We start from the raw sequence: 27,266 nt of genomic DNA, 5'->3' as shown, positions 1-27,266 counted from the left end.
GCGATTCTTTGAAGAGCGTAAGGAAAGCTATGCTTTTGTTGTAGTAGCACCAACAGCTGCGGCAGCCACGTTAGTCGCTGGTTCTACTTATCATTCGCTGTTAGGTTTCGCTGGTTCGAACCCATCACAATCTCGAAATGCGCTGCAAAAGGTGCGGGAACGACTGCAATATGTGTCCTACATGTTCGTGGATGAGATATCTATGATCGACTGCATGCAATTTTATAATATCGCTGCGCAGATGTCTATTTCTCTTGACATATCGGAGTTGGCATTCGGAGGCAGAAACGTGGTGGTATCTGGTGACTTCGCCCAGCTCCCTCCTTCAAGCAAAGGATACCCATTGTACAGCCATTCTATTGGTTCCGTTATACACAGAGCAAACTCTGTTCAATTGCAGCGAAGTACCATGGGTAAGGCTCTGTGGCACACGTTTACCACCGTGGTTTTACTGACGCAAAATATGCGGCAAACGGGATCTTCGCCCGAAGACCTATACTTCAGACAGATATTAATGGATCTGAGGTATTGTGCATGCACAGACGAACAGATCGCTTGGATGAACAGCAGAGCTGCGGGCCGAGGTCCGGGTCAAGCTCGTATGTCAGACCCAAATGTTAAGTATTCGTCCATCATCACCGCTTGGAATGCGTCGAGAGACAAGATTAATGAAATGGGCGTGCCTGCTTTTGCTAACGATATTGAAGGTGTACTTGAAACATTCTATTCTGTTGACAAATGGTCGAGCGCTGATCCAGACACCCACACCAATAAGCGTCAGAAGAAGAAGTCAACAATTGACGTACTTCGCAGCAGTGATGTAGTTGACCAGACAATGCAAGACCACCTGTGGAAGGTGCATCCAGCACGTACAGAACATCATCCAGGTAAATTAATACTATGCATTGGAATGCCTGTCCTCATCAAATATAATGAGGCGACAGAAGCGGGTGTCACCAACGGAGCAGAGGGTTTCGTCGTAGGGTGGAATGCACATCCAATCAGTGAAGAAAAGCAGACTTTGGACACATTATTTGTGAGACTGAAACTCACTGCTAGCACGGTGAAGGTGAAAGGACTACCTGATAACGTGGTCCCTGTATCAGCTTATACGAAATCTATAGGTGTCAAACTTTCAGATGACACCGTGGTTAGAGTATCTCGCACCCAAATACCGGTTGTACTTAACTTTGCTATGACAGACTACGGCAGTCAAGGCCGAAGCAGACCCAGCAATCCATTTGATCCTGGGGAGTGTAAGAGTCATCAATCACTGTACACTTGTCTCTCTAGAGGTACTTCCTGGAAGAGCACTGTATTAGTAAGACCAATCCCGGATAACGTAGGGAAAGGTATACTGTCAGAACAACTAAGGAGAGAATTCCAGCAGTTAGAATTATTAAATGTTATTACGAAGATGCGCTTCGAGGGTCGTTTGCCGGAGTCCGTGAAGGGTGCTACCCGAACAGCTATAATACAGTCTTTTCAATTATGGAAGGGTGTAGAGTGGTGCCCACCTGGCACCCATCCTGCGATTAGATGGACAAAGGCCGATCCTCTTGGTCTAATCAAGTCCGAATCCACTTCTGACTGGCAGGTAGTTGAGAACAGACAGTATGTGAATAGGAAGAAAGCCAAAGCATCCTCTGCACAGACCATAGGATACGTTGCCGCTAAAGGAACGACAACATTGACAAGTACGAATGATGAGCCTTTCAATGCTCGGCGTTTCCGAACTGGGCTCAATGGCATACCGCAACCTATGGGTATGAGATGGGACGCCTCATCATGGTCTTGTGCCTACGACTCGCTGCTGACCATAATGCATCTCCTTTATTCCACCCATAACCAAATGTGGACGGACAATATCGCAGATTACAACGAACATTTCAAACTAATCACCGACATATGGTCGAAGCATCCGTTGGATCCCAATATTGCTAAAGCAGAGTTCCAACGTATAGCACATGCCCTCAATCCTACTGAATTCCCATTAGATGGTATCACAGGGACATCAATCATCTCCCTATGCGAGCTTTTGACGAAGTGTCGCCCTCAATATGCGTTTCGCATCCATTCTTGCACAAGTTGTGGCAAGAAGATACGGGAGCGCAGGGTATCATGTATGGTGTTTCCCGGAGATCCTAACTCTAGTGGATCGATTGTCTCCACACCAACGATTGCCAGACACTTCATCGATCGACCCGGCAGAAAATGTACATGCGGTTCTGTGACACGGAGTAGAGTCACCACTACGGGTCTGCCTCCCCCGATAATCATTGTTCAAGTCACATCCTTGACGTCTATATCAGGGACAATGACTCTGGACTTCACATCCAATAGATCTCGATACTTTCTGGTAGGTATAGTGTACCATGGGGCCAACCACTTTACATCAAGACTGGTGGACAAGCACAAAAACGTATGGGCCCACGACGGCATGTCGGCTAATGGAACCTGTGAACTTGAGGGTAAGATGGCGGACGTACCATCGATGAATACACTTGACAATCGTATGGCGTGTATAGCAGTATATGCGAAAGTATAGGTTAGATCCAAGTTAGAGCAAATGGACAGGATAACCGCGAGGAGTTATGTGTTTGACGGCTGTTCGTACTACCCTTTCCGTATATATTTCTCACGCACTTGTCAACACGCCACACCTTCTTTGCCACATTTTGTTTTCTCACACTCGACTCTTGTCTATTCTTGCTCTTTCTGTTCGACATTAACCTGCTCAATGGAGGTCTGCATTGAGCCCGGTTGTGTTGGCTGTTCTAAGTCTTGTTTATGCTTTCTATCTCTGGCTATTCGATGTCTTCGTCTGCTTTGTACGCTAACGCATGAGTCCCATGACCTTCAAGTCGTAAAATAACATCACTCCTGTATAAATCAGTCTACAGCAAGTTTCTATATATATTGGCTGTGAGTGTTGTGACCGAAGACGCAGAGCTTTGAATAACTTGGTCGGTGAGCGTATGTACGATATGTTGACGAAAGGGGATGTTTCTCCAACCACGCGTTATGTCGTGTGAATACCGGGATCTTTTCCGATACAAGAATCTGCTTTGCTGGCGGCCGTTAAATGTCTCTTTATCTATCGAACTTGCATATGATGTCGGTATGTTTTCGACCTACTGTGACCATATATCATTGTACTCAGTACTACTATAGGATCCCACAAACCTCGATAACCGCGTTGTGCTCAAGGACGTCGATGTGGAGTATGCTCACAATGACCCAAACGAGGTCATCGAGTTGGTAATCGGCAACATGCCGACGCCAATACCTGTCTTTCGCCCAGCGATATACGCCACAGCACTAAGAGCTCATACCATCACAATAAATCGCCATTGGGCGCATCCTTCCTGGGAGGTTCTTATCCGCACTCCGTTGCCTTTTACCCGTCACCTCCAACTCATCGACGTACATCGCGGCGGGAACCAACATCTGGTCATCGGAGCTCACACAGACTTTGACAATCTATTCCCTTCGTTGACGAACCTGAGGATAACGAACTTGTCGCTCCCATGGTCGACCCTGACTTTACCTTCCGGGTTGATAGTATTGGACATCGATATACATGATCTTGTCCCAGCGCACTCCGTGCAATCGCCACCAGAACTGGAACCGTGTCATTCTATTCCGTCGTTAGCCCAACTACGGAACATCCTTCTTCCTTGCACCGCTCTCCTTCACCTCAGTCTTTATGGTATCTTTTCCAGTGCTCCTTCCATCGTCTTCTCCCCGCCAGGACCCATTCATCTACCGAGCCTCAAATACCTATCTTTAGGGGGAAACGGCGCACCGATTGACGCCCTTATACGTTCTTTATCGGTACCATCTTTGACCAAGGTTTACATCGCGTCATCTACGTGGTCAGCGATACGAGCCGTGCCTCTCCTGACCTCGCAGATGGGTCTCTCATCCCTTCATCCGCCCAAGCTTGCTATCATTGACGCAGGCCCTCCCTATTCCCTAACTCGACCATCCATATTTTTCACGATCATGTGCAAACCCAGCCCTGTTATAATAACGCTGGAGTGTATAGACACCACGACAGACCAATGGTTCCATATGGTCACTTGCTGCGGAGTACAAGGTATCGAGCGACTGGCCGTTCGTGATCGGTCCGCTACTTATCCATTCATCCGACCTCCCAGTCCACTTCCCTGGTATAATATCACATCTACCATCGTTAACGTCAAGGAGGTGCAGCTGCTGGATGGTTCCAGATGGGCTGACGCTTTATCTGCTGTCGTTTTCCGTCAAGAGCAACATATGTGGCCTCTTCTTCGCGTAATCGATTTCAAAGTGGAGGACGGGGTAGACAGAGAAGATGTCGTTTGTATGAGTAGATGGCTGATGAGGATAAGGGAGTCTGGCCGTGAAGTCATTGTCAATATACGAGGGGATAGGGTAAATGGTACAAACATTCAACCTCTCTTACTTGGATTGCCCGATTTTGCACTCTCTGCTTTCCGTGACTGGCTGTCAGGCAATGGCAGCTGAGCCTCACCCACTCTGATTCCAGTTGCGTTCCCGTACTTACTCTGTGCTACCTTATTTATTCACGTACATTATAAGGAAATGGACCAGATACTCCTACTTATCTGTGGTAGAATCTTATGCGATATCGTCGGCTGTAAGGTCATTCAATTATATGTGCTGGCCGAAATCGATCCAATGCTTCCCGTATGAATAATCGAATTGTCGTAGTATATCCCATTCGGTGCCAATATATTATCACTCTAGATGACCGATTCTGATGGTATGCAGTAAGTTGTGATCTTTCCCATGTACATACGCGCATCTACATAGGGCGAATGGGGAAACTATCAGAAGTATATGTACTTGTAGTATCAGCACCAGCTTCTTCAGCTTCAGCAACCGTGTTGAAACCAAGTTCAGACGTTTGAAACATAGTAGCTTGGTTGAACCACACGGCGGAACCCCTTCCATCACGCCCATCCAGAGGTTCACTGTTTTCACGCGTCGGTTTGGACCCATCTTGTGTTGTGACGATCTCTGTAAAACAATATGAGTATGAGACGTCTCGATAACTGACCGCAGATCGTACCGATATCCCAATTAAAATGGTAGAAAAGAGATGAAGGATAAGCGACGAAGACACCGGCCGGAATTTCGATTATGACACCGGCTTCCCATATCACAAGCCAAGCCTTTCTCCTATGGTCAAAATTGCCTGTAAATCGCCTGAATTTAGTGCATGAATAGCATAGTTTAGCCACGATCAGCTCACCGTAAACAAAAACCAAACAAACCCCTATAGCAATATTTTTCCAGTCTACGTGAGGCTCACAGTATACCCTGTCTGTCTTGCCTGGCCATGCTCCGTTGAGACAGAAATTGTAAAATAACCCATACATGGGGTTGATCCCATATCTGGTCCTGATGTATTCATGACACCGCTTATACCTGGCCACAATTTCAGGGAAACATGTATGGAGGAAGTCCATTCCTATTCGTCTAACTCGCCCGTTTTTCAGTGCTTGTGAAAATTGGGTTGGATGCAAACCCTACTTACTGAATCTGGTCTACAGCACTGCCAGGCGTAAAAAGTTCGGTAATAGCAGCCTCGTTCTTCACATGCCAAGGGTTCAAAGCTGGAATCTGAATCCGTAGTTAGGTGGAGTACGTTTGAATATAATGTATCTTCTCGCACCTTCTTATTATTTCGATCCACGCCGCATATGGTAAAACGGTGTGGCCCTCGAGTATGGACCTTTACAACCGGATACGGATCTGTTTTATCCAGATGGCGTACAGCCTCTATTCCGAACTGAACCACTAAATCGGCAATTCTTGGCCTCCACATGGATCTCTTGCATAGCAGTCGTCCCTCGCAATCCCTTATATCCGTGGCTGGCTGTTTGGCCAGGCTGGTATACGAATGGATAAGCAGCTGAATTGCATTTTGGTGTTATGTATGAAACGTACTCTGAATCGAACGGCACTCTCTGAAAGCCCATCATCTCACTCTCTATGGTCCTATCCCTCCACATTCTCTTCATCCGAACGTTTTCATCGTGGTCAAATCTTCGACCCATCCAACCTTTGTTGGATATGGAAAGGGAACTGAATTGCAGGTCAGTGTGTATCTGTTGCGCCTTGTTTACCGTCTTATCCCGCAGACGCTTCTTGCTCCTCTCCTTCGCTATGTCCATATCCTTCCTTTTCCTGGCATCGATATCTTGCTTCAGTTCCTCCAAGGTACGCGAGTTGCGTGGACTTTGAGCTGCAACAGATGGTGGTGGCGGACCGTACCGATAGGCATTGGAAGTGGTTGAAACGGGTGAACTGTTTGAAGGTCAGTGGCGTCCCAAATCGTGAAGAGACTTAAAATAACATAAGAACTAACGAATTTGGGGGTAGGCGATGCGTCGGCATAGAGCTTCGCGGTATATTTGCAGGGGGCATTGCCCAGGGTGCTCCGTGAGGCGCATTAGATGAAGCCGTTAGCCCGGGTGATATTTGACGTGTGTCTGCAACAGGGAACTGAGAGGCGAAGGTGATTGTGTCTTGTTCGACTGGGCGCGTACCTGTGATGTTTGTAAGAATATGGGCGAAGAACGTTTGAATATGAGCCACCGAATAAATGACCGATTCGGGTTGCTGCATATCCGATGGGCTAGAAGCCCCATGTGGACAGTTATCGTTGAACTTACCAGTGTTTGGGACTCTGTCATACATGACTTGGGTTTGAGTTATCGATGTTTCTATCCCTTGCCCCGTATTCGACATCCTGACATCCGGAGGTGATAACGCGCCATCAAGAACAGACGTTCTACGCTTTTTATGCGGGACGTCTTGATGTGTGCTGAATTGAGCGCTACGTTTACCGTTAGATGGAGTGGATGAAGCTGGTTGTACTTGTACATCCTGGCTTTCCAGACGTTTTGTGACCGCGTTCCTTCGGTAAGTTCTTTGAACGGACGGATCGCGGTTAAGGTCATCCGGGTTACTGGAGCATGCTCTGGTCATGACGACATCTTTGAGTGAAACTTGAGATCTGATCGTTTGGCTACTTAAACCGCCCTGGAGTGCAAAGTTCGGATGGGCTGGTAAGCTGCACCATGATAGAATGTGAGACATGTCCTGGTAACAACGAATAGCACAACGTCCACTTACTATCTATCCAGCTCCTCTTCAATGGCGACTGCTAGCATCGGGTCATCTTCTCTCCAATCAAGGCCATCATCTTCCTCGTCGCACACGCTGACCTCAACATGGTCATCATCCAGTTCAGATAAATCTATCAAGGGTGAGTACGCGTATACATGCTGAGATAAGTTTGAACTCACCGGACATCTCGTCGAATTCATCGCCACACACGCCAGATACCCTAATGCTGCCTGTTTCGTCCGCTGACTGTGTAGATTGATGGTTCGATCCGGGTTGAGGGAAAGGTTCTTAATGACGTATTTAGAACCAACAGAACTGAAGTATGTTGTTCAACAATACCTGACTTGTCCTCCTGAAACCGGCCGGGCATACTTCGAGAGCCTTTCCTACTCCCGCCTCGAAGCCGCCAGTATACATGCATATGCGTACCATCTCGAAAATCAATTTCATTCAAGGTTTGCTGGGTAGCGAGGGGGCTTGAAGAAAACGACGGGTAAAGGGCGTATAGGCCGAGGCGGTTGCTTGCTGCAGGTATGACGTGACGCTTACGGAGTTCCATGAAAACATCTTGAACAAGCGCTTCAGGAGACAGTTCTGAAAAGAGTGACGAGTCAGTCGATAGCCTTATGACCTGAGGCGTTACTCTGAAGATAATGCAGTGACGGTTGTCTTGGTGAAGCTTACTTAAGCATATGCCTTTGGATGCTCCACGGATGAATACGTTCAACATTGGACCTTGTCGGCGTTGCCTGCGAGTCGGATGCAGGTTCGTCGAGCCACCTAGTGTAAACCATATAGCCAAGCAATAAGTCCATCTACTTGATGATGCACACATGCGATAACGCTTTACGAACCATCCATACCAAAAAACTTCCAGGCGTCTGATATATTGGGCAATGCGCATTTCATTGCCAACCTAGCAGCGCTAAACGTCAAATAGCAGACCAACAGTACGCCATAACTGGATGCGTAAGGAATGGATGAGAACGAAGCAATAAGTAGTCCCAAGACGGCATAGACAAAGCAAGCAAGGCCATCACAGTATGCTGAGCCAAAGCTGTCATCGAACCCCCGAGCCAGCTTTTTTAGGCGGTAGGCCTTTCCAGTTTGTTGACGCACGTTGATAAACCGTGGGTGAATTGACGGTCGATTACGGGGACGGCGCCTGCGTGCTGTGTGTGAGAGATTCATCGTGAGTTTAAGTCCTTGGGATGTGACGTGTGAATGTGTCGCGCTGTTGTGCGTTTGTGAAGCAACCAACATTCCAATTTGATCGAAATGCTCGCACGCCTGTATGTGTGGCACTCACGGCTCAATTGCTCCTATTGTGTGGCGTGAATCAAGTAATGAAACCATGCCGGTTTGCTTTCCCCATACCGGCTCGTTGTAAACGTAGGTAGCTACTAATCATCTATGTCGGTACCCTTCCTTGACGGTTCACATATCGTTGTATCATGATGTAGTGTAATGATGTAGCATATAAAACAGTATAGTAGAACGCCCGCACTGGTATATCAGTGGGAGGATAAGTGACTGTTTAAACTGCAAGCATGCTAATATGACAGTAGATGCACGTAGACATTATAGGGTACGAGAGCTTCGACACCAATCAGTCGACCACGCACACCCTAGACATGGAGGACCTATGCAGCGGAACAGGAGACGTATCGTATGTAACGCGAACAATTGTCGTATAAGACAGTGAGCGGGCCCTGCTCTCTATAATAAAAATAAAAATATCAGTATGCGCGGTATGACCCCACCCCGTTGGAAAACACAGGCATGGGGTGCAGAGCAAAGCAGAACCCTCCGCTGTATATATACAGTTTCGCCGCTCGGTCAGGTGACGATAAACAGACGCGTCGAAGTCAACAATAACAAGCAAGTCATGTGCTACCGATACACGCCATGATCATGTGACGATCGGAATGAACTTTCCGGTTTTCGCCTGATGCCTTGGTTGCCACTTCGCCACACAGTCTTCGAATATCGCATAGTCCTTGACAGGGCATCTGGAATGGACATTGAAATCCGTGTATACTGACGTTGATTCTCCTACTTCACCTCTATGCTACTAAGACGATACCTTACTACTCGGTGGTCTACCCTATAAACAACCTAATGTTACAACCGCGAAGACCTACTCTTGTCCATATCCTCAACACGTCGGTCCTCGTTGCTTGTCAGTTGACATCACTCCATAACTTTAGCATTGTGAGTCCGTATAATGTGCATACAAACATTGGGTATGCTGATTCACGAATGAGCACACTTATGAGCTCACATCATCAAAATACTTAGTGCGTGATCATGGGCTGCCTTGAGAAACGGTCGGAGAGATGAGGCTTACTATCAAATTAAGCTTCAAACGTTGAGGTGAGCTCCTACATATAAATGTCAACAGTCATCGTATGACTGACCCATTGTCTATCGCCTATCACCATCTATGCTGAAGTTGGACAGACTTCAAAAGTAAGAGCGAACCTGCCCATGTGTCGGTATCGGATCGTCAATCCCCTTGCAGCTCAGAGACGATGCTGCAACTTGCGCTGTTCAAGAGGAGTTTGGTTCGTAATATGTTCATGCATATGTTGTATACGACGCAATACATCGTCGGACAAATAGACGTAATACGCTTTCATCTGTTTGGCATGAACCCGAGGCAGTAAAGGAACAATGGTCAATGTCCATATGTTTAATCCGTTTCCGGAGCACTCACCTTTGCATAGTGTGTAAAGACGGAATTTGAAAGCAGAGTTAGTTCGCTATTGGGCACTCATACGAAGGTACGTCAGACATTGTGACCACCAAGTCCGTATTGACCAGTCTTATAGCATAACTCACCACCATTGATCTTCTCTGGATCTGGCGCACTACATCGTCCGTACGGTAGGATACGAGCATCGTACTCCATCAGAATCAGCATTACCTTATGGTTGAAAGATTTGAGCCTCAACGTATCGCGTAGCATCCTAATCTTTTGAGGTAGGACAAGAATACGTACCGCAAGGTATCTTTGTATATCGCGCTTCAAGAACAACTCGATCTTACGAGTTACGTTCACGACGCCTTAGGCTGTCACGGTTATGTCCTACCGTTGGTGCGTCAGCGACGACCACAAGCCCAGATGATACTGGCCGTCAGGTCTACTACCGTCCCGGCAGCGTGTTGCGTGGTTGGCTCAAACAAAATATTATCTGCTCACCTTTGCATTCAAACTTGCAGCAATCCGGTCTGTCAGCATAAGGCGCGACATGTGGAGCTGACGGAGTACGGTCAGCGCACAGACAAAGATGGCTACAGTGCTTAACGTAACGGCACCAAACAACGTTCAATATTTGGTCCTCGGAGCCCATCCGGACTATTTCGCACACTCTTCTCCCCTTTTCTTCTCGTCCAAAGCGCGACTCTCACCCATATTTCTCACCAGAACATAAAACCGCTCCTTATTAACCGTCATCTTCATGTCTCCTCGTCCACCAACCGCCCCAGCGGCACTCACTTTGCCCGCCGAAATGACCGACGCAATCATACTCACGGCCGTACACTCTATCATACCCACGTACAACGACGCCTCATCGATGTGGTCAATCTGTCCAGAGCAATGGAGCACGGTCCAGCGCGTCAAATTCCACAATTTTTTCAAACTACGCCACGTATGTGCCAACTGGAACGAGCGCATCAAGGACATCGCCGAGTTGCGAAGCTTTTTCCCACTCGGTCAGATGGACGTCGACGACCTCCAGATAGCTCTCGATAGATCTAAAGAGCACCTACTCACCGTCCTCGTCAACGACGCCGATTCCATCGGTCTGCTTTGGCCCCTTCTACAGTCAGCTTCTCACCGCATCCGGACTCTATACATCGATGTCGACGTTTCGCTCTGGCCTACTGTGAGCACGTGCCTACAGTTCCACGATTTCAATCAACTCGAGAACATATTCATAGGGGCGAGGGGTATTTTAGAGGACAAAGAGGAGATGGCGAATTTCATGGGAATGACGGGAGGGTGGCCGACGAACGGCTTGGTATGGGCGCCCTATGGAGTACAGAGCAACAGCGGGGTTGATGTCGTGGACGATGATGATGATGAGGATGACCCAATGAGTCGACTTCCCACTCAGGCCATTCACACTCGCGACCTTGCTCGCCTCCAGAATCTACCGGTTACCGTCCTATGCATTCGCCATTCTTCCTTTCCTTTCCACCAATTCATCCCTCCGCCTCGCCTCGTCACACTACATATTCACAAGAGTCACGGCGGTCACTTTCCATTCCCCCTAGATCTCGTCCACTTCGATCAGGCTCTTCAACACATGCACCTGTTGACCGTGCTGGAGCTGTGGGACGTGCACGTCATACAGTCATCCGCAGTCGCTCCCATATCTGGTTCCAACCTACGCAGCGTCGCTCTTCACGGTGCGGCGCCTTCAATCAAAAGGATAGCTCGTTACTTCAGTCTCTGTTCCCTTGACGTCTTCGTCACCGAGCTATTCCAGCACCGTGCGGGAGACCCTGCGACAATGGATGCGAACGCGTTGGCCATCGCCCAATCATTCACCTTCAGCAACGTCATATCTTCCGCCGGCATCTTCCTCAATGTCAATGGATCTATTCAATGGCATGCGACGATCGATCTGGTGCTGAAGACCGATCGGAACACGTATATGTCCATCCGAACTCCGGCTATACACGCTCACGTCTTCAAGACCATACTGAATAACTGCCTACACATCTCACCCGACGCCAGCTTTTCATTCGACATGAACTCCAGTACCGATCCCGGAAACATGGTCCATCATATATTCCTTCGGTGCATCCCTCTACACCGGTTCCATACGTACCACATATGCGTACACGAAAGATATATTCCTACCATCTTGCGCTTCCTGAGCACTTCATTTTTGGAAGCATCACACGGAACTGTCATATTCCACGGTTGTCATCCTACTTGGACTCTATCGCAAGCACCACACCACCCGGAAAGCTGGATTGGATCGGTTGGTGTCGCGATGGAGACGTTTTGTACTAGTATCAGTCCAGCCAGAAAGGGGCGGTGGGTCGCGGACGATGAAAAGGAAATATTCTCGCCGGCGGTAGACCTTTCCCACCCTCACTTGATGAGGATGCTTTCGTACGACTTGTGAAGTGAGTGCCATTACTTATAATAACAGCGTACACGTTCTCATGCCCGAAATTTGTCTATAGCCCCTCTATCCAAAAACTCAACGGTATACGATATACCGTTTGGCTATGACTCGTCTTTTTTTTTCGTACCCGATGTGCTTTCGTTGCTTTGTCTTGCTTTATAAGTACATACATGATTCGTTGTCTTCTATATTGAGATTGTTGAATTCACTGTGCGATGTGGCGAAATCAAACTGTCCGCCACACGGAAACCATTCGGAAAGATTCGGAACATTCCAAGAAGTCGTCGGATCACAGCTGCACCGGTTCGGTCGTCTAGTTGCTTCCTGCGGCCGCGTGAATGGGCCGACTCATGCTGTGGCCGCGTCATTCCTATGCGGGCTCCGCTCCCATTAGTTTGACCCGTGATTAATACATGTCGACCTTGAGCATCTTCCCCTTGATATATACATGACGTCGAGCCAAAACGGAAGGCGAGACCCCGCTGTTCAGAAAGACACGAAGTAGGACACTCTCCGTTCTTTATCCGTCGTTGCTCATCTATCTAACGCGCAGTGTACACAGCGACCTTGCACAAACGCCAACTTGCACTCATTTCATATCAACCGCTTCCACGGAAAAGGTGCGTTCACCTATGTTTTAGCATAACCACACTAACGATGGCAATGATGCAGTCTTTATGATCGACTTAGGTACTTTGTCCGGTCGTATCGATGACTTGGCGAGAATATGCACGATGTCCAGTTGGACGACAGACCAGCTAGAAGAAATAGAGAGAAGACTCCGCTGCACCATCGCATCTGTTCGCCAAATCCGAAATGAACCGGTTTACTGCATAGGTTCGAAGCAGCCGACATCCATACGTAGCACCCCGGACGAAATCCTCTCCATGTTCTTCGAGCAACTTCCATCTGAGCCAGAAGGTGAAGGTCCGCCCGACATATCCTATACGTTTTCTGTGCCTCTCGTTTGCAGGAGATGGCGGCGTGTGGCGCTCACCATGCCTGGGATGTGGCGAGACATCATTTTGGGCAGTATGCCTGACTACGTCGCGCTCGAGACCATTCGTCGGCGAAAGACCTTACCGCTATTCGTTTGGGGACAATCCCTAAACACCTTAACTTCTCTAACGGATCATCATCCATCATTTACCTCCCAACTGCAACGTCTTGTTCTTGACGAACCCATAATCGACTCCGCCGATGACCTGGATTGGTTGCATCCTGATAATCTACCGAATCTCGAGGTTCTGGAGGTCGCCAGTTCTCGTATCGAACCAGATGGAACACCCCTTCACATTTGGTTGGCTGACTTTCAGCATCTCCAATCTATCGACGTAAAGGGTGTTCTGCCTTCATGGTCCACCAGAGCGTTTCCTCTGTCGTCGAGAACTATACATCTGGACATACTCGGCATAGGTGGTTCCCCTACAGTATCCGAGCTCTTTGAGTCACTGGAAAGCCTCCGGCACCTTCATACCCTGTCGTTCGCCTCTGACCAAATCATTAGTTCACACACCGTGGATAGACTCGTGCTACCATTCCTTCAGCGCATAGAGATCACGGTACCGCATGAAGATCACAAAAACATCCTTTGTATCCTTCCCTTGCAGCGTACCCACTCCTATTCTCTCAAACTACACATCCCACGTTTCTGTCGACGCCCTCATACTGCTGCGCCCCCTCGCGATTTCTACACCAACCTTCGAACCATCCTCTACCTCAGAGCACTCCCCTATACGTCTATTCGCATCATGATAGACGATGCGGACCTGACGTTGATATTCATCGATGCAGATCTCCACTCCCTTTCGGTTACCACTCGTACTCAATGCGGACCGGAACCAAATATCTTGTTTGAGATTGTCGACCCATCGAATATTGGCCACGTCTACGTGGAACAAGGGCGAAAGCCCCAGTCACTTCTTCCTTGTCGCCGGATGGTACAGGAAGTCGTCAGACACTTAACGGACACCACGGAACTCACCATACGCAACAAGGTTGCCCACGATTCCGCTTTGATTCTGCTTGGCCTGGCAGGTGCAGCCGGCAAGTTTCTGTTTCCTCATTTGAAGCCGTACGTTTGCGAGTGGCCCGACCTCCACACCATATCATTCGAAGATGTACAGTATTCATATCATTTGGACGACCGGTCAGATCAGGCCGCAAGGCACCTTGGACAGTGCTTATGGGCCATTAAATCGTATATTGTTCCATTTCGTAGGGTAGAATTAGTGGACTGCTGCATCCCAACGAACGAGCTGTCCCAGTGGGCCAAGTTTATACCAGAAGTTCATTATACGTATGACTCTAACAGTGGTGAGTGCATGCATTCGCTCTCAACAGATCGATGAACCTAACAATGTTTCTCATGATAGATGACAGTATCGGGGTTTCGATTGACTGACTCTGCTGATAATTGTACTTTGACGTTGTGATGTGGCACTCGTGGGATTATATGGTTTTCGTTTTTCGATGGTTCATCATCGCGCTCCAAGCCTTTGTCGCAATCCGCTCACCCTCCGTAACTTTATCGTCTGCGGCAAGATTCCCATTGAAATCGGACAATACAGCGGGTCCTGTCCATCCTTCTCCATCATGCGATGTAATTCTCTGCGGTGTCAGCGTGTGTAAGATGTGGTAACGTGTGCATGTATCAGATATTGTAAGATGTCGGTCCATGGTGTGCCCATTCCAGCTCAGGCTCTTCCGCTGTTGCGCCCGTTACATCTGATTTGTATCTCCGTTGGCCGGCGCAGTCACAGGATGTTTTCATCATCAAATCTTCCACCTGGAGCATTAAGGTATCCCCAATTAGTACCACTTTATTTCACACTCCCACTGTACGAGTCCGCCTCAAGTTCTCATATGCAGATCATGCACCATATTGTCAGAGTCATGCCTAATATTTCATAATAGAGGACAGAGAATACAAGCTACATCGAACATAAAGCGCATTGGCTACAATCCTCGTCCAACTCCTATTCCTTTTGGGCTGGACAGGGCACTTGGCGTTTGGGCAAGGACAGACTTGATTTAATGCTATCAAATATACCAACATTGAGCAGGTTCACTCCTGATACGATTCCATTGGGTCTACATATTCAGAAACATGAAATTGTGTTACATCGTGCAACAAATAGTGTAGTGTATGTCCGAGAACTCACCTCCTTGAACGATCTCTACCTCGGGGATGAACTCCCTCCACCCGTGTACATCCTCCTCTCCTATCGAGCACCTAACGATCTTCAACTTCTGGAAAAGAGGAGCCCCCGTACGGACTGACATCAGGAATTGGCGGAGCTGCGTGATGACAGGAGCCGGTCGTCCACGTATTCCAGGGTAGCCAATATCTTCCAGGGTTATAGCATTGAGGCAAGGCCATTTGAGCCTATATGTTTCGGCTGAGGGTAACAGGTCCTGACCATCCGGATGCCCAAGCCCAACTAATATTGCCCTGGCTTCCACACCAACCTGTCTCTGTATGGTCAGGCTTGTCGCGTTTGGAAGGAAAGGGACGATGTCGTGGAGAGCGAGTGGACGAGTGGAAACAGAGAGTCCCCGATCCTCTTCGATGCATACGTGCTTGATATCCACAACTCCAACTAAATCAAGAAGTGGATTGATGTTCCAGCTAGTACGGGATATGGGTAAAGAGAGTTCGAGCTCGTCCGCATCACGGAGTATGAAAGATCGGAGGTCTCCATGCTTGGATATGTGGATGGAGGTGTACGGTAAAGATCTTGGGAATACGACTGGACGGAGGTGAGCATGAAATAGTGAATGAAGTCCTGGGTCGTCCGCGTGGACTTGGATTCGGGGTCCGCGGAGGAAGAGCGAGTAAGGGCGAGAGTTTTGAATAGGAATAAAGCGAACGAGGTCATCCAAATCGGCGTATGGTAGCGTGACATAGATGTATTCGATGGCGGAGAGAATGAGTCTATCGACGTTTGGAGAATGGATTAAACCGTATCCCACAAGGGTGAATGATCGAAGATTGCAGAGATCCTCTAAGCAATCGTGTAACTGTGAGGAAGAGGGGCGCCATGGTACGTCGGTGACATCCAGGGACAGTTCCTGTACGGAGCGTGGAAATGGTTTAATGCTCCAAGCAGGCTTAAGGCCTGTGACGTTGATAAGGCGGAGCACACCAAAATCGGATAGTGACGTGGATGCACGATCTTCAGAAACATCACCCGTGTAGGAAGACACCCATAGCTCCTCCAAATTTGGCAAGTTAACGGGTGAGAGCCAGCCAAAGTCGGGAGGTGATTGAATAACAAGGCGGGACAACTGGTGTGAAAATGAGGGATAGGTCGATGTCAAAGACGATACGGCATCCAACGTTGGTGACCAAACGAAAAAAGGCAATGATTTATGTCGATGAATGTACTGTAGGGACGTGTCGATGGGCATACGCCCAAAGTTCAAGTCTCGCCACAAGCTCGGTGTATCAATGGCCACGCGATGCCATCGTCTGCATACGAGGAGGACATTGACCCAGGACGGGTCGGGTGTGTCTTCATCCTCAGGGTAGCCTCGTAGATGCAGGAAGATGTAGGAGAGAACTTCATTCGGTGTGGCGCGGAGAGCAATGTGGCGCTCGCTGTGAGCAAGAGGGCAACGATCGTTCAGAGTCTGCCTAACGTCTGCAATGACCCGCAGAATTGCATGGTCTAACTCTTGCAGCTGCGCTCGAGTACAAACGGGTAGGGTGTGTGCCAATAGGCCATCTATAGAATCTGATATGTCTCTCACGAATGACATTGGTCTATAAGTTTAGAACATCAGTAATAGTACAATTGATCATCATATAAAGTGGAAAGACCTTGGCCTATCGACGATGATGGTCACTGTATCGCTTTCAAAGGATAAAGGTGAATCAAGTACTGTAGAGCAAACGATAAGAATAACGGTTACGTGGCAAATGACAAGTACACATACCCCAGATGCGTGCCACTTGGAGTCGGAAACAGATATACGTTCAGGTTGGATAGTATGTATCAGAATAGACATAATATAAATATAGATGGATACATACACAGTATGATATTCCTGTCGGACTATGTGCCTACCGGTGGTCTTTGGAGTAGACGCATATTTGACACGTGTGACATTTCCACAGCGCGGTAAAGTCCGCAAACATTCGAACCCAGCTCCATCGGCCGGCTACTGCGCGCTACAACGTACCGTGCATAAAGGCCAGGAACTCAATATGCTGGTTTATAGTAACGTAGTTATCACATTATTCTAGTGGGGAATTACTGTTATGGTATCCTAGTCCAATTGGAATGGAAACATCAGTAAGCCTTAAACAATAGGCATCTAATGACTGCCAATACTGTTGCATTTGAATTGGCACAAAGCAGAGGTAACTACTTGCAGATGGCCCTAATGGGAATCGTCCCCAAGCCATGCGCCAGCATGGCTATACAAAACAAAATAAGGCCATGCAAACTCCACACATAAATACATTGCACATATCTGAGAGGGAAAAAAAAGGTGGAATCGTACCGCCCTATAGGCCTCTGCTCTTGTAGCTCACACTGCTGTGAAAAAAGTTTTTCGCTTTTCAAAATACGACCTTGATTGAAAGGCAGGCAAATGCCTGTGACGCACTTTGTACTTTTGGATCTCTGGCTCGCTCAAAGGGAAAGGGATATATTTAGTCAAGCGAGGAAAGAGTGGTAAGAAGGATGGATGATGGAGCTCACGAGTTCCTCCAAAAAAAGAAAAACTCGAACAAGTGGTCAGTTTTAGCACTGTCTTGTACTTTCTATCGCCCTATCTAACGAACGATCTCATTATGTCACTGGTCAAGCAGATTTAGCGAGATTGAATTAGTCTACATCCTCAATGCTCTACTGCGTACAATGTACGTATCTCAGTCTAAGATTAGATGTTCGAGCAAACATGTGTTCTTAGAATTGTGTCACAGTCGTAGACCTTTCACATTAACCCCCGGCCGTGTCGGAGCTCTGGCTGAAAAGAAGAATGAGCACAGCGCTGGTTGAGACCCGGATCGGCATAAATGGTCCACACGATTGACTGGCAGGAGCACCGATCGACCACGCCTGAGCCTGTTCTCCGATTCATTGAACAACTCGTCGAACCATGCACGAAGCGCAGCCATCGTGACATGTAGAGCACTCAACGTTGAACACATTAGGAATCACAAAGACTGGAGAAAAGGTTCGAAGAACGGTGTGGCGTACTTTCCACAGTCCCTCCATCGAAAAGTGAGTGTCAACAGCTTAGGATAGTTTGCAGAATTACACGAGGCTTCCTCGTCGTTTGATGGTGCGTAATTCACAACCATTGTCACTGTTTTTGATGAGGGAAATGTGACATTCAGTAAACTCAAGGACAAAATACCAGCGGATGGAATGGGTCAACGTCCATTTGTCAAACATTGGCCGGAAAAGAACCTTGAAAAGCGTACCCAGATCCACTCCCATTGAGTACTCTACAGACAGGGATAGCGTCTCGATCCATCGGTGGTGCTTTCCATTGTGGGGACAGAGCGGCGTGCTGCCTGTCCAGCGGTCGATCACGCATATATTTACTTCCTTGCCAGATACAAGGCCTGCTACACTGCATGGCTGATAGATATATCATGATGCTGTCGCTCATGACACAGTCAAGGGTATACTGCCATAAGTACGTGATAGTATCGAGTGTACCTTGCGGGCGGGGTACGACTCGGACTCCGTGGTACCTTACCTTACCGTGGTAGCAGCTTCACTTCGATTATAGGCGTCTGCGCAGATGAAGAAAGCGATAAACTGCGTAAGACTGATCTGGACCGCTCTTTTGAGCCGCCGATGTACACCATAATCCGTTGAACCATGATTTGAGCATGTCCAGTGCAAAACACACGATGTCCCTAGAGTACATCGCAAAGGCCTACAAGAAATTTTGGCAGGGATATTTTTGGTTTGCCAGCCAAGAAAGAAAGAAAGAAAAGGATTACAGGCGTACCACCCGATAAGTGACTTGTTTTCGTCTGTTCTAAAGGCTCGACTAGGAAGTACTCGACGTTATAGGTGAAGACGCCGCACGAAAGAATGAACTGGAATACGGGGTTGAGCAAGCAAGCAAGGCGGAGAGACTGGACTTGGATGAGTCGTAGTTGCTTACAGTCATTTCCGAAAAATTTCGCTGCAGCTGGCCATGGGGAGCAAGTTCGAGTGTCCCACCAAACATCCAACTTCCCTCGAAGCTCTTGACACGTTGAACGCCCTATCTTCAACACCAAGGTCTGCCTGTGGGAGACTATCGAAGCTTGCTTGAAGCGGCGAGGTCGGATGTGAAGCCCAAAAAATGCATGACAATGTCCCGGTGCCGGAGTACGCGGGACAGGGGCCATACGTCAGCGTGTATGACACATCACTACACTCGCAAATCCGACACCCGAGGCCCGCAACCCCTCCAACTGAGACCAAAGATAAAATATTGATGCTGGGTAAGCACGATATGTTTGTCTGTTTTCTTTTCGTGTGGTTTGTTTTGTTCGTTGAGTAAATCCAGTATCAGAGCAGGTAGATTGACCGAGAGAAATTTATTGGGCAGGAGGACAAGGGCGATCAATTGATGGACGCTTGTTGACGAGAGGCGTGTCAGCGCCCCGACTTGTCGTTGCAATTGCGTCGCCCTACGGCGAGTCAGGAAGTCAGACAAGGATGTATTAGACTAAGACGATGCCGCTCTTCCGCGCACGCACCCCCTCACCACCTCCTGTCTGTCTGTCCAACCGACTCCATTATCCACAGACGACAACTCTTAGCATCGGTTTGCGCACGACCACCACCACAGCATCTTATCCTAGACCAACACACATATCCCCATCGTCTATCTACTCCTGAAGGCTGAGCTATAGGTATAGCTATAACCAACAAGAACTCGAGCCATAATGCTCTCCTGGGCATTATCCGCCGTCTCACGCACAGACACAAATTCCAAGCGCAACCCCCTCGCACTCCATGAATCTGATTCCGCACCCCCATCGACGTCCCACGGCAGGCAAGGGAAACACGCCCTAGGCGAAGAACTCGTGCGTACCTCAGGCGTGCATCTCGACGAGCCCGGGCTGTCGAGTATCTTCAATGCAGCAGCGCTCTACGAGCAGATCATCGATTCTTCGCCGGATTGTTATAAACATAACACGAAGCTTGAGGGGATTAGGGAGGATGCAGGTCCCTCTGATGGTTCTCGGGCTAACGACGGTACTACGAAGGAGGGTGGTGAAGGGACAGGAAGGGCTACGACAGGTTCACTCCGTGGTTTCGCGGACCTAGTGGGTAGAGATCTGACACCCCACGAACGCGCCCTCTCCGGCCGCATCGCCCAAATCTCAGTCAACAACTGGTCACAAGCTGATGGGATACTCGAGCCCGAGCCCGAATCAGATGAAGCAGACGACGTGCTTTCTTCGAGCGAGGTCTCAGAGGAGGATGCCCATGGCGAGACTCAGGGGAAGGGGAAGGAGAAGAAGGAGCGCGCGGAAGGTCAAGACGGTAGAGTTCCCCCGCCGGAGCGGATCGACGAGGCTTTCGCGGTCGCTGCTGCAGCGAGCGCGGATGGTGAAGAGAAGTTGACGCCGGAGGAGGTGGTAAGGTTGTTGGTGGAGGAGTTTGGACCGTTGGCGGAGGAGGGCGAGGAGAAGCTTGTGTTGGAGACGGATGCGGCGTTGGTTAGGGATGTCGTTGTACTCGTGCGTTTCTTATTATTTATTCCGCTTGGGATGTTGCTAAAGTTGGACTGACGTGTTTGCTATGTTTGTTTTTTGTGTGTGGGCTTGTGACTGACTTCGAAACTTCGAACTATTCTCGTGATCGCCGTACCGTACCGTCCGTCCCATGACTTCCCTCCCTCCCTCCCTCTTCCTCCCTCCCTCTCCCTCCCTTTCCCTCCACGCCTCGCAACACACAGGGCGTAGCCCACCTAACAACCCACCGCCTCACCTTCCACGCCTCCCTCCTCTCCTCCTCGCCCGACAACCTTTCCTCCCAAATCATAAAAGCCGGGCCCGTCCTCATCCACCGTAAAGGCTGGAGGCGCAAGCGGAGATTATGGTTGGAATTGAGCCATGATATGTTGAGTTCGTTTCCGAGTAGTAGGGAGGAGGATCGGATTAAGCCTATTCGGAGTATTTTGTGTGCGTTGCTTTCTTTTCTCTGTTTCCTCTCCGATTTTCTGTCCTTCACACCTCGCCCGTAAACATGCACGTGAGAGGAAGCTAACGGTGGATGTGTGTGTAGTGTCGTCCATCGTACAAGTGATGCCGCAGGACCCGAAGCACGAAAAGGTGATACATATCATGTTCGACGCGGCGGTGGGCTTTAGGGAAGGCGTCATCGAGTTCGATACGGAGGAGTCGGCGAGGGATTGGAGGAGGGAGATAGAGGGTGCGTTTTTCTTTCTTTTCTCTGCGCTTGATTCGTTACTCTGTGTCTTGTGTTCGTTGGGCCTACATATGTTCATCACACCGAAACGTTCACTATCTCACACAATTTTAATTTACTCTTCCCGTCCGCTACAACACCGTTACTTACACCTCACAACTCTCTCTATCCACTAGGTGCTATATATCTCTACCGCCGTAACGCCCGCAACGCCCTCCGTCCCTCCCACAAACCACACAACGTACACGACTCATCAACCACAGACGAAGACGCAGACACGAACGGAATAAGGATAAACATCCCCCTGCACCGCATCGAGTCCATGTCTTCCGAGGATTGTTTGACGTTCGCGACGGTATACAGGATCGGGTTCTCTACCGCTTCTTCGAGTGCGAGGTCTTCTACATCTGCAGCACCAACACCATCAGGTCTATCCACGGTTGAGCAATCGGGGAATACGGGTAGCGGGGCGAACAGTTCGGCGGCGTCGTCGATGTTCCCGTCCGAGTCCGCCGATAGCGAAGAACTTGCAAGTGGAACGGAGGTGTTCGTCGATACGGATACTGCGCCTAGTTCGGTCGAACTTGAGGTTGGAGGTGCAGAGGTGGACGAGGTTCAACATCAGAGGAGGAGGGATCGGGTCGATGTGATGAGGAGCGGGGAGACGGATGAGGCTGAGACTGACGAGGAGGTTGACGTAGAAGAAGTGGAAGAAGGGACGAAAGCCGCAGGGGATGGGAACGGGGACAAAGAGGCAGAGATAGACGTCGAAGCAACCCCCATGCCGCCTTCCCTTCCTCCCCCAACGAGCCTCAAATCCGCCCTCAAAAAATGGGATAAATTCTGCGCGCCCTCAACTCAAGGCGTGCGGAAGAGGACTCGGCGACGTGTAGGCGTGGACGACGTTCCGCCCGAGGAGAGGGCGCCTACGACTACAGCTGCAAGAAGGACACGGGCGTCTTTCCTGCCTGAGAATGGGTTCAGACGGACTTCGTTCTCACCTGTGCGGTCGCCTTTTGGGAAGTTCGAGTTCGATTTTGGGTTGAGGAGTCCGAGGAGGGAGGAGGCTGAGCTCGGTACCGAAGCCGAGGAGTTGACCCCTGTGGCACCACAGGCGCCACCGATGGACTCTGCACCTACAACTACAGCGACTGAAGCACAGGCGGAGCTACCGACGACGACACCGACGAGTGCGCAGACGACTCCGGCTATCAATAAGAGATCGTCTTTCATGAAATTCGATTTCTCGCTCAGGAGTCCGAGGACGCAAGGTACTGAACTTCCGTCGGACGAGCTCGAGCATGTGCGTCCACCTGGTGCCACATCGACACCAGACGATGCACAAACACAGACGGCCACTGCATCTGCACAAACTCTTCCCACCAACGCCAACGTCAAGTCCCCATTCCGAAAGTTCGAGTTCACGTTGCCTAGTCTCCCGCCCTTGAGGTCGTCGAAGAGTGGTAGTCCAAGGACGCCTCCGAGCGAACTCCCCAGCGCCGACGATCCTCCTTCCTCCGCATCAAACTCTAGACCTTTATTCGATTCCCCCCAGTCCGCCAGCTCCCTCGATCCCCTGAACGGAACGATGTACGAGCCCGCCCCGGTCCATCAAACGCTCAACCTCACCGTCATCCGGAACGACCCGAAATGGGCTTTGGTGAGCGAACTAGTCCGCAAGGCCCGCGAGCGCATCGCTGCGGGGCTGGAGGACGAGGAAAGATGGGCGGGGACGAGGGTGTATGTGGATTATGAGCCGGGGAGTTACTATGAGGCGAAGGCGGAACAGAGTGAGTTTGTGGAGATGTTGAGTGATGTGGAGAGAGGGGTGGCGGGGGCGTTGGCTTTGGATCCGAAGAAGGAGATGTGGGGTATGTTTTTTGGTTTCTTTTGTTGCTCTGTGTGCTCCTTTGACAAGTCGAGCTGATTCGTGGTGTTTCTTCCTTATAGTTCAGAAGGCACACGTCCATCGTCGTCTGGGCTGTTATTTCGGCTACTTCGTCATAACGCCAGACTGCGTCGGCTTCTGGTCCAAATCCTTCACCCTCTCCAACGACGTCCGATACCGTCTCCCACTGCGCACCATAAACACCGCGAAAGTGTACAGGAACGCACATATGTTCAGTTACGGACTCACGTTGGAGCTCTCGGGCCAATCCGATGTGCGATTTTGGTTCCAGAGTGAGGCGGTCAGGGACGAGGCGTTGAAGAGGGTGGGGGAGCTAGTCAAGGCGAGAGAGGGGAGAGTTGTAGAGCAGGCAGAGCTGCTATTGCCTCTGGAGACGGGGTTGGCAAGGACGAGTTCGCCGGCGGTTATGGCGCCGAGTGAGGAGTTTGGTCTGAGAGAGGAGAAGAAGCAGGCGTTCAGGAGTCCGTCCACTTCGAGACCACCGTCGAGGGGCTCCGATGCGAATCTCAGTCGTGCTAGCAGTGGCGTCGAACTCGCCACCGCCACCACCAATGTCGAACCGTTCCCTTCGACGACGACGAGCTCGTTAAGCACCCCCGTACACGCCCACACACACTCCGACGACACCGGTCTCGTCACTCCAGGCCATCGACCCGTCAAGCGTAGCACGACCTCCATCCTCGCCCCGCTCGGCAGAACTAAATCCCACCGATCAAACATGCCCCACGTCCTGCGTTCATTCCTCCCAAAGACAATAAACGTCCCCTCCCGCACGCTCCTCAAAATGCCCTCCCTCCACTTCGTCTGCCTCACCATCGGCTCCCGTGGCGACGTCCAGCCCTACATCGCCCTCGCACTCGGTCTCCAAAAGGAAGGCCACCGGGTGACGATCGTGACGCACGAGGAGTACAAAGAGTGGGTCGAGAAGTTTGGGGTGGCCCATCGGACGGCGGGGGGCGACCCGGGGGCGCTGATGAAGCTCAGCGTGGAGAATAAGATGTTCAGTCCGCAGTTTTTTAAGGAGAGTATTGGGAATTTTAGGACGTGGTTGGACGAGCTGTTGGTGGATGCGTGGGAGTGCTGTAAGGATGCGGATGTGTTGCTTGAGAGTCCGTCGGCGATGGCGGGGGTGCATATTGCGGAGGCGTTGCGTGAGTGATCTGCCGTTTCTGTTACCTTTGGTTTGGTCGAGTGATGCTGATGCTGATGGGCTCTGCGATAGATATCCCGTATTTCCGGACGTTCACTATGCCTTGGACGAAGTACGTTCTCCTTTTCTCTCATCGTGAACAAGACCGCTGACTTGTCACCCTTTCTTCAGGACGCGACAATTTCCCCACCCCTTCCTCAGTCCTCCCGTCGAATCCCCCGCATTCAACGCAACCTCCTACGTCCTCTTCGACAACGTCCTCTGGACCGCCACCTCCTCCCAAATCAACCGCTGGCGCCGCAACACGCTCCAAATCGCCTCCACCGACATGGGCCACCTCGCGCAATCCAAAATCCCCTTCGTCTACAACTTCTCGTCCTCCGTCGTGCCCAAGCCGCTCGACTGGGGCGACGCGACGTCCATCTCCGGCTACTGGTTCCTCGACAACCCGGACCACGACTGGGCGCCGAGCGAGGAGCTGTTGGGCTGGATGCGCGAGGCGAGGGAGGACGGGAAGAAGATCGTGTATATCGGGTTTGGGAGCATCGTGGTGCCGAATCCGAGGGTGATGACGCGGAATATTATTAAGGCGGTGGTGAGGAGCGGGGTTAGGGCGATTGTGAGTAAGGGCTGGTCGGCGAGGATGGTGGATGCTAGTAAGAAGGGAGATGGGGAGGAAGAGGAGGTCGTTTTCCCGGAGGAGTGTTTTTCGGTGGATAAGATTCCGCATGAGTGAGTTCTTGTTCTTCATTTCTCCGGTTATTGTTACTGTGCTCATCGCGTTCTTTGTGTAGTTGGTTATTCCCGCAGATCGATGCGGCGTTGCACCATGGCGGAGCGGGTACGACGGGAGCGAGCTTGAGAGGTTCGTTTTTCCACTCCTTTATGACGATGGACACTTGCTTACGCTCTATATCTATGATAGCTGGGATTCCGACTCTGATCAGACCATGGTTCGGCGACCAGTTCTTCTGGGCATCGAGAGTCCACAAGCTCGGTGCGGGCTTGAAGGTGTCCAGCCTTCGTGTGGGCGAGCTCTCGGATGCTTTGCTGAAGGCGACGACGGATCGGGTTATGAAGGAGAAGGCTGCGAGGGTCGGGGAGAGGATACGAGAGGTGCGTTCCTCAACTCCACATCTTTCCTTTATTTTTTTGGTGCCTTGCCTGACTGGGTGGATGGACGTTATTTTATGTAGGAGGACGGGGTACAGAATGCGATACATGCGATTTATACGTATCTGCCACGAGCAGCGAGGGATAGGCAGTCCCTTGATTAATGATTTATTCTTGTTTTTTTTCTTCCTTCTATTTATCTACCCTTGCATCCTCTTCCACTATCCTGACCCGTTTCCCCCATGAAGATTGAATTCACGCAACCTCGTTATTTTTATAGACCGTAGATCTCACCTCATCTCACCCAGTTCACCCAGTTCAGCCTATCCCACCCCTTCCCACCCTATTCTATCCTATCGTAACAATTATTGATTACGCCTCAGGAGATTGAGACCCCGGAGAGTGCGCTCATTGCCTGCCGTATACGCTTTCATATCCTTTGCCCGTTTATATTTGTACCGTGTTTGATGACTACTACTAAACTTGCTGTTGTTGTGTTTCTTCGTACTTTAGTGGCGCCGTTCGTCGTTGTAGCATATAGAGAGTTAATCCTATAGCTCCGTACCATCAGATGATATGATATACTATGTGTTGGTTCGATATAAATGGAGTCTCCTCTTGCATGTACCCACGTATATGTGTTGAGATTTGAGAGCGAGGGTGGAAACATTGAGAGAGCCACAACCAGTGTTGTGCCGGTCGGGCGACAGCCTTTGGGGTCTCGGTCTGCGGTCTCGGGACTGTCCCGCGACAGTCGCACGACCCTGGAGAGGCAGGACTTTAGGATAATCTAATCTAATCAAATGCAACCCAGTCTGATGTGGCGGTGGCCTTATGCTTTCCGACTCGATCAGGACCTGGGTGCTTTCTGTACCTTCTGGAGGCTCATTGATGCGTTCTGGAGGCTCATCGGTACTTTCTGGAAGCTTGTTGGTGTATTCTGGAGACTCGTCGGTATATTCTGGCGGCTCGTCGGTAACTACTATAACATTTTATACGCCCTATGATCACCTAAAACTAGTCTGTGCATGTCTTGTGGACTCTGTCGTCAATTGCTCGGGCAAACCTCAGCTTTCGGAAAGCTCATACTAAGGAGAAACCTCTGAGGACGAGTCCGAAACATTCACATAGGTCATCTTCCTGCTTTTCCGACTGGTCAGGAGCATATGGCAAGTGAAACGGCCTTCGGGCTAAACCTAACTCTTTATTTCTCGGCGTTTCTAAGGAGTGTACGCGCCTTGCAGGCATTGTGGCCCCAGGTGCCACTTCGACGATGGAGATGTGGGATGGATAGAGGGATAGGCACGTGACTAGTCATGTGGTAGGCACGTGATGGCATGTGACCTTGTGGTCGTGATGTAGGGACATGTGATCAGGTCTGGAATGTTCTAGAATAG

General features: G+C 49.9%; 7 protein-coding genes across 7 annotated transcripts; 5 read left to right on the top strand and 2 right to left on the bottom strand.

Annotated features, from left to right (window-relative positions):
* Window positions 1-241: 241 nt before the first annotated feature.
* STEHIDRAFT_66222 (uncharacterized protein) lies at window positions 242-1,378 on the top strand (the record flags this gene model as incomplete). Its single annotated transcript, XM_007309088.1, has 2 exons — window positions 242-730; window positions 776-1,378. Coding segments are annotated over 2 exons (1,092 nt in total), but the record flags the coding sequence as incomplete, so codon positions are not given.
* Window positions 1,370-1,891, top strand: STEHIDRAFT_36077 (uncharacterized protein; the record flags this gene model as incomplete). The annotated part of the gene is made up of 1 exon (XM_007309067.1): window positions 1,370-1,891. A coding segment is annotated over one exon (522 nt), but the record flags the coding sequence as incomplete, so codon positions are not given.
* Window positions 1,892-3,115: 1,224 nt separating this feature from the next.
* On the top strand, window positions 3,116-4,512 carry STEHIDRAFT_161738 (uncharacterized protein; the record flags this gene model as incomplete). Its single annotated transcript, XM_007309311.1, has 2 exons — window positions 3,116-3,121; window positions 3,175-4,512. The coding sequence occupies 2 exons, from the start codon at window positions 3,116-3,118 to the stop codon at window positions 4,510-4,512; spliced, it is 1,344 nt and encodes a 447-aa protein (XP_007309373.1).
* Window positions 4,513-4,751: 239 nt separating this feature from the next.
* STEHIDRAFT_114974 (uncharacterized protein) lies at window positions 4,752-8,782 on the bottom strand (the record flags this gene model as incomplete). The annotated part of the gene is made up of 18 exons (XM_007309310.1): window positions 4,752-4,813; window positions 4,855-5,028; window positions 5,069-5,206; window positions 5,324-5,439; window positions 5,549-5,634; window positions 5,687-5,903; window positions 5,962-6,321; window positions 6,383-6,563; window positions 6,690-7,090; window positions 7,153-7,276; window positions 7,326-7,433; window positions 7,576-7,671; window positions 7,696-7,790; window positions 7,831-7,926; window positions 8,001-8,062; window positions 8,266-8,311; window positions 8,456-8,526; window positions 8,774-8,782. 18 exons carry the CDS (start codon window positions 8,780-8,782, stop codon window positions 4,752-4,754), a joined length of 2,442 nt encoding a protein of 813 aa, XP_007309372.1.
* A 1,828-nt stretch (window positions 8,783-10,610) lies between these two features.
* Window positions 10,611-14,700, top strand: STEHIDRAFT_114973 (uncharacterized protein; the record flags this gene model as incomplete). The annotated part of the gene is made up of 5 exons (XM_007309309.1): window positions 10,611-12,242; window positions 12,850-12,916; window positions 12,969-14,370; window positions 14,518-14,612; window positions 14,672-14,700. 5 exons carry the CDS (start codon window positions 10,611-10,613, stop codon window positions 14,698-14,700), a joined length of 3,225 nt encoding a protein of 1,074 aa, XP_007309371.1.
* Window positions 14,701-15,363: 663 nt separating this feature from the next.
* Window positions 15,364-17,060, bottom strand: STEHIDRAFT_161734 (uncharacterized protein; the record flags this gene model as incomplete). Its single annotated transcript, XM_007309308.1, has 2 exons — window positions 15,364-15,389; window positions 15,461-17,060. The coding sequence occupies 2 exons, from the start codon at window positions 17,058-17,060 to the stop codon at window positions 15,364-15,366; spliced, it is 1,626 nt and encodes a 541-aa protein (XP_007309370.1).
* A 2,969-nt stretch (window positions 17,061-20,029) lies between these two features.
* On the top strand, window positions 20,030-26,307 carry STEHIDRAFT_104003 (uncharacterized protein). Its single transcript, XM_007309307.1, has 10 exons — window positions 20,030-21,006; window positions 21,225-21,450; window positions 21,554-21,700; window positions 21,874-23,568; window positions 23,648-24,757; window positions 24,829-24,868; window positions 24,928-25,488; window positions 25,551-25,621; window positions 25,682-25,872; window positions 25,953-26,307. Exons 1-10 carry the CDS (start codon window positions 20,206-20,208, stop codon window positions 26,031-26,033), a joined length of 4,923 nt encoding a protein of 1,640 aa, XP_007309369.1. The 5' UTR covers window positions 20,030-20,205; the 3' UTR covers window positions 26,034-26,307.
* Window positions 26,308-27,266: the final 959 nt, after the last annotated feature.

The sequence above is a fragment of the Stereum hirsutum genome, assembly GCF_000264905.1.
Source record: "Stereum hirsutum FP-91666 SS1 unplaced genomic scaffold STEHIscaffold_17, whole genome shotgun sequence".
NCBI lineage: Eukaryota > Fungi > Basidiomycota > Agaricomycetes > Russulales > Stereaceae > Stereum > Stereum hirsutum.
This window is presented reverse-complemented; position numbering and strand designations above follow the sequence as displayed.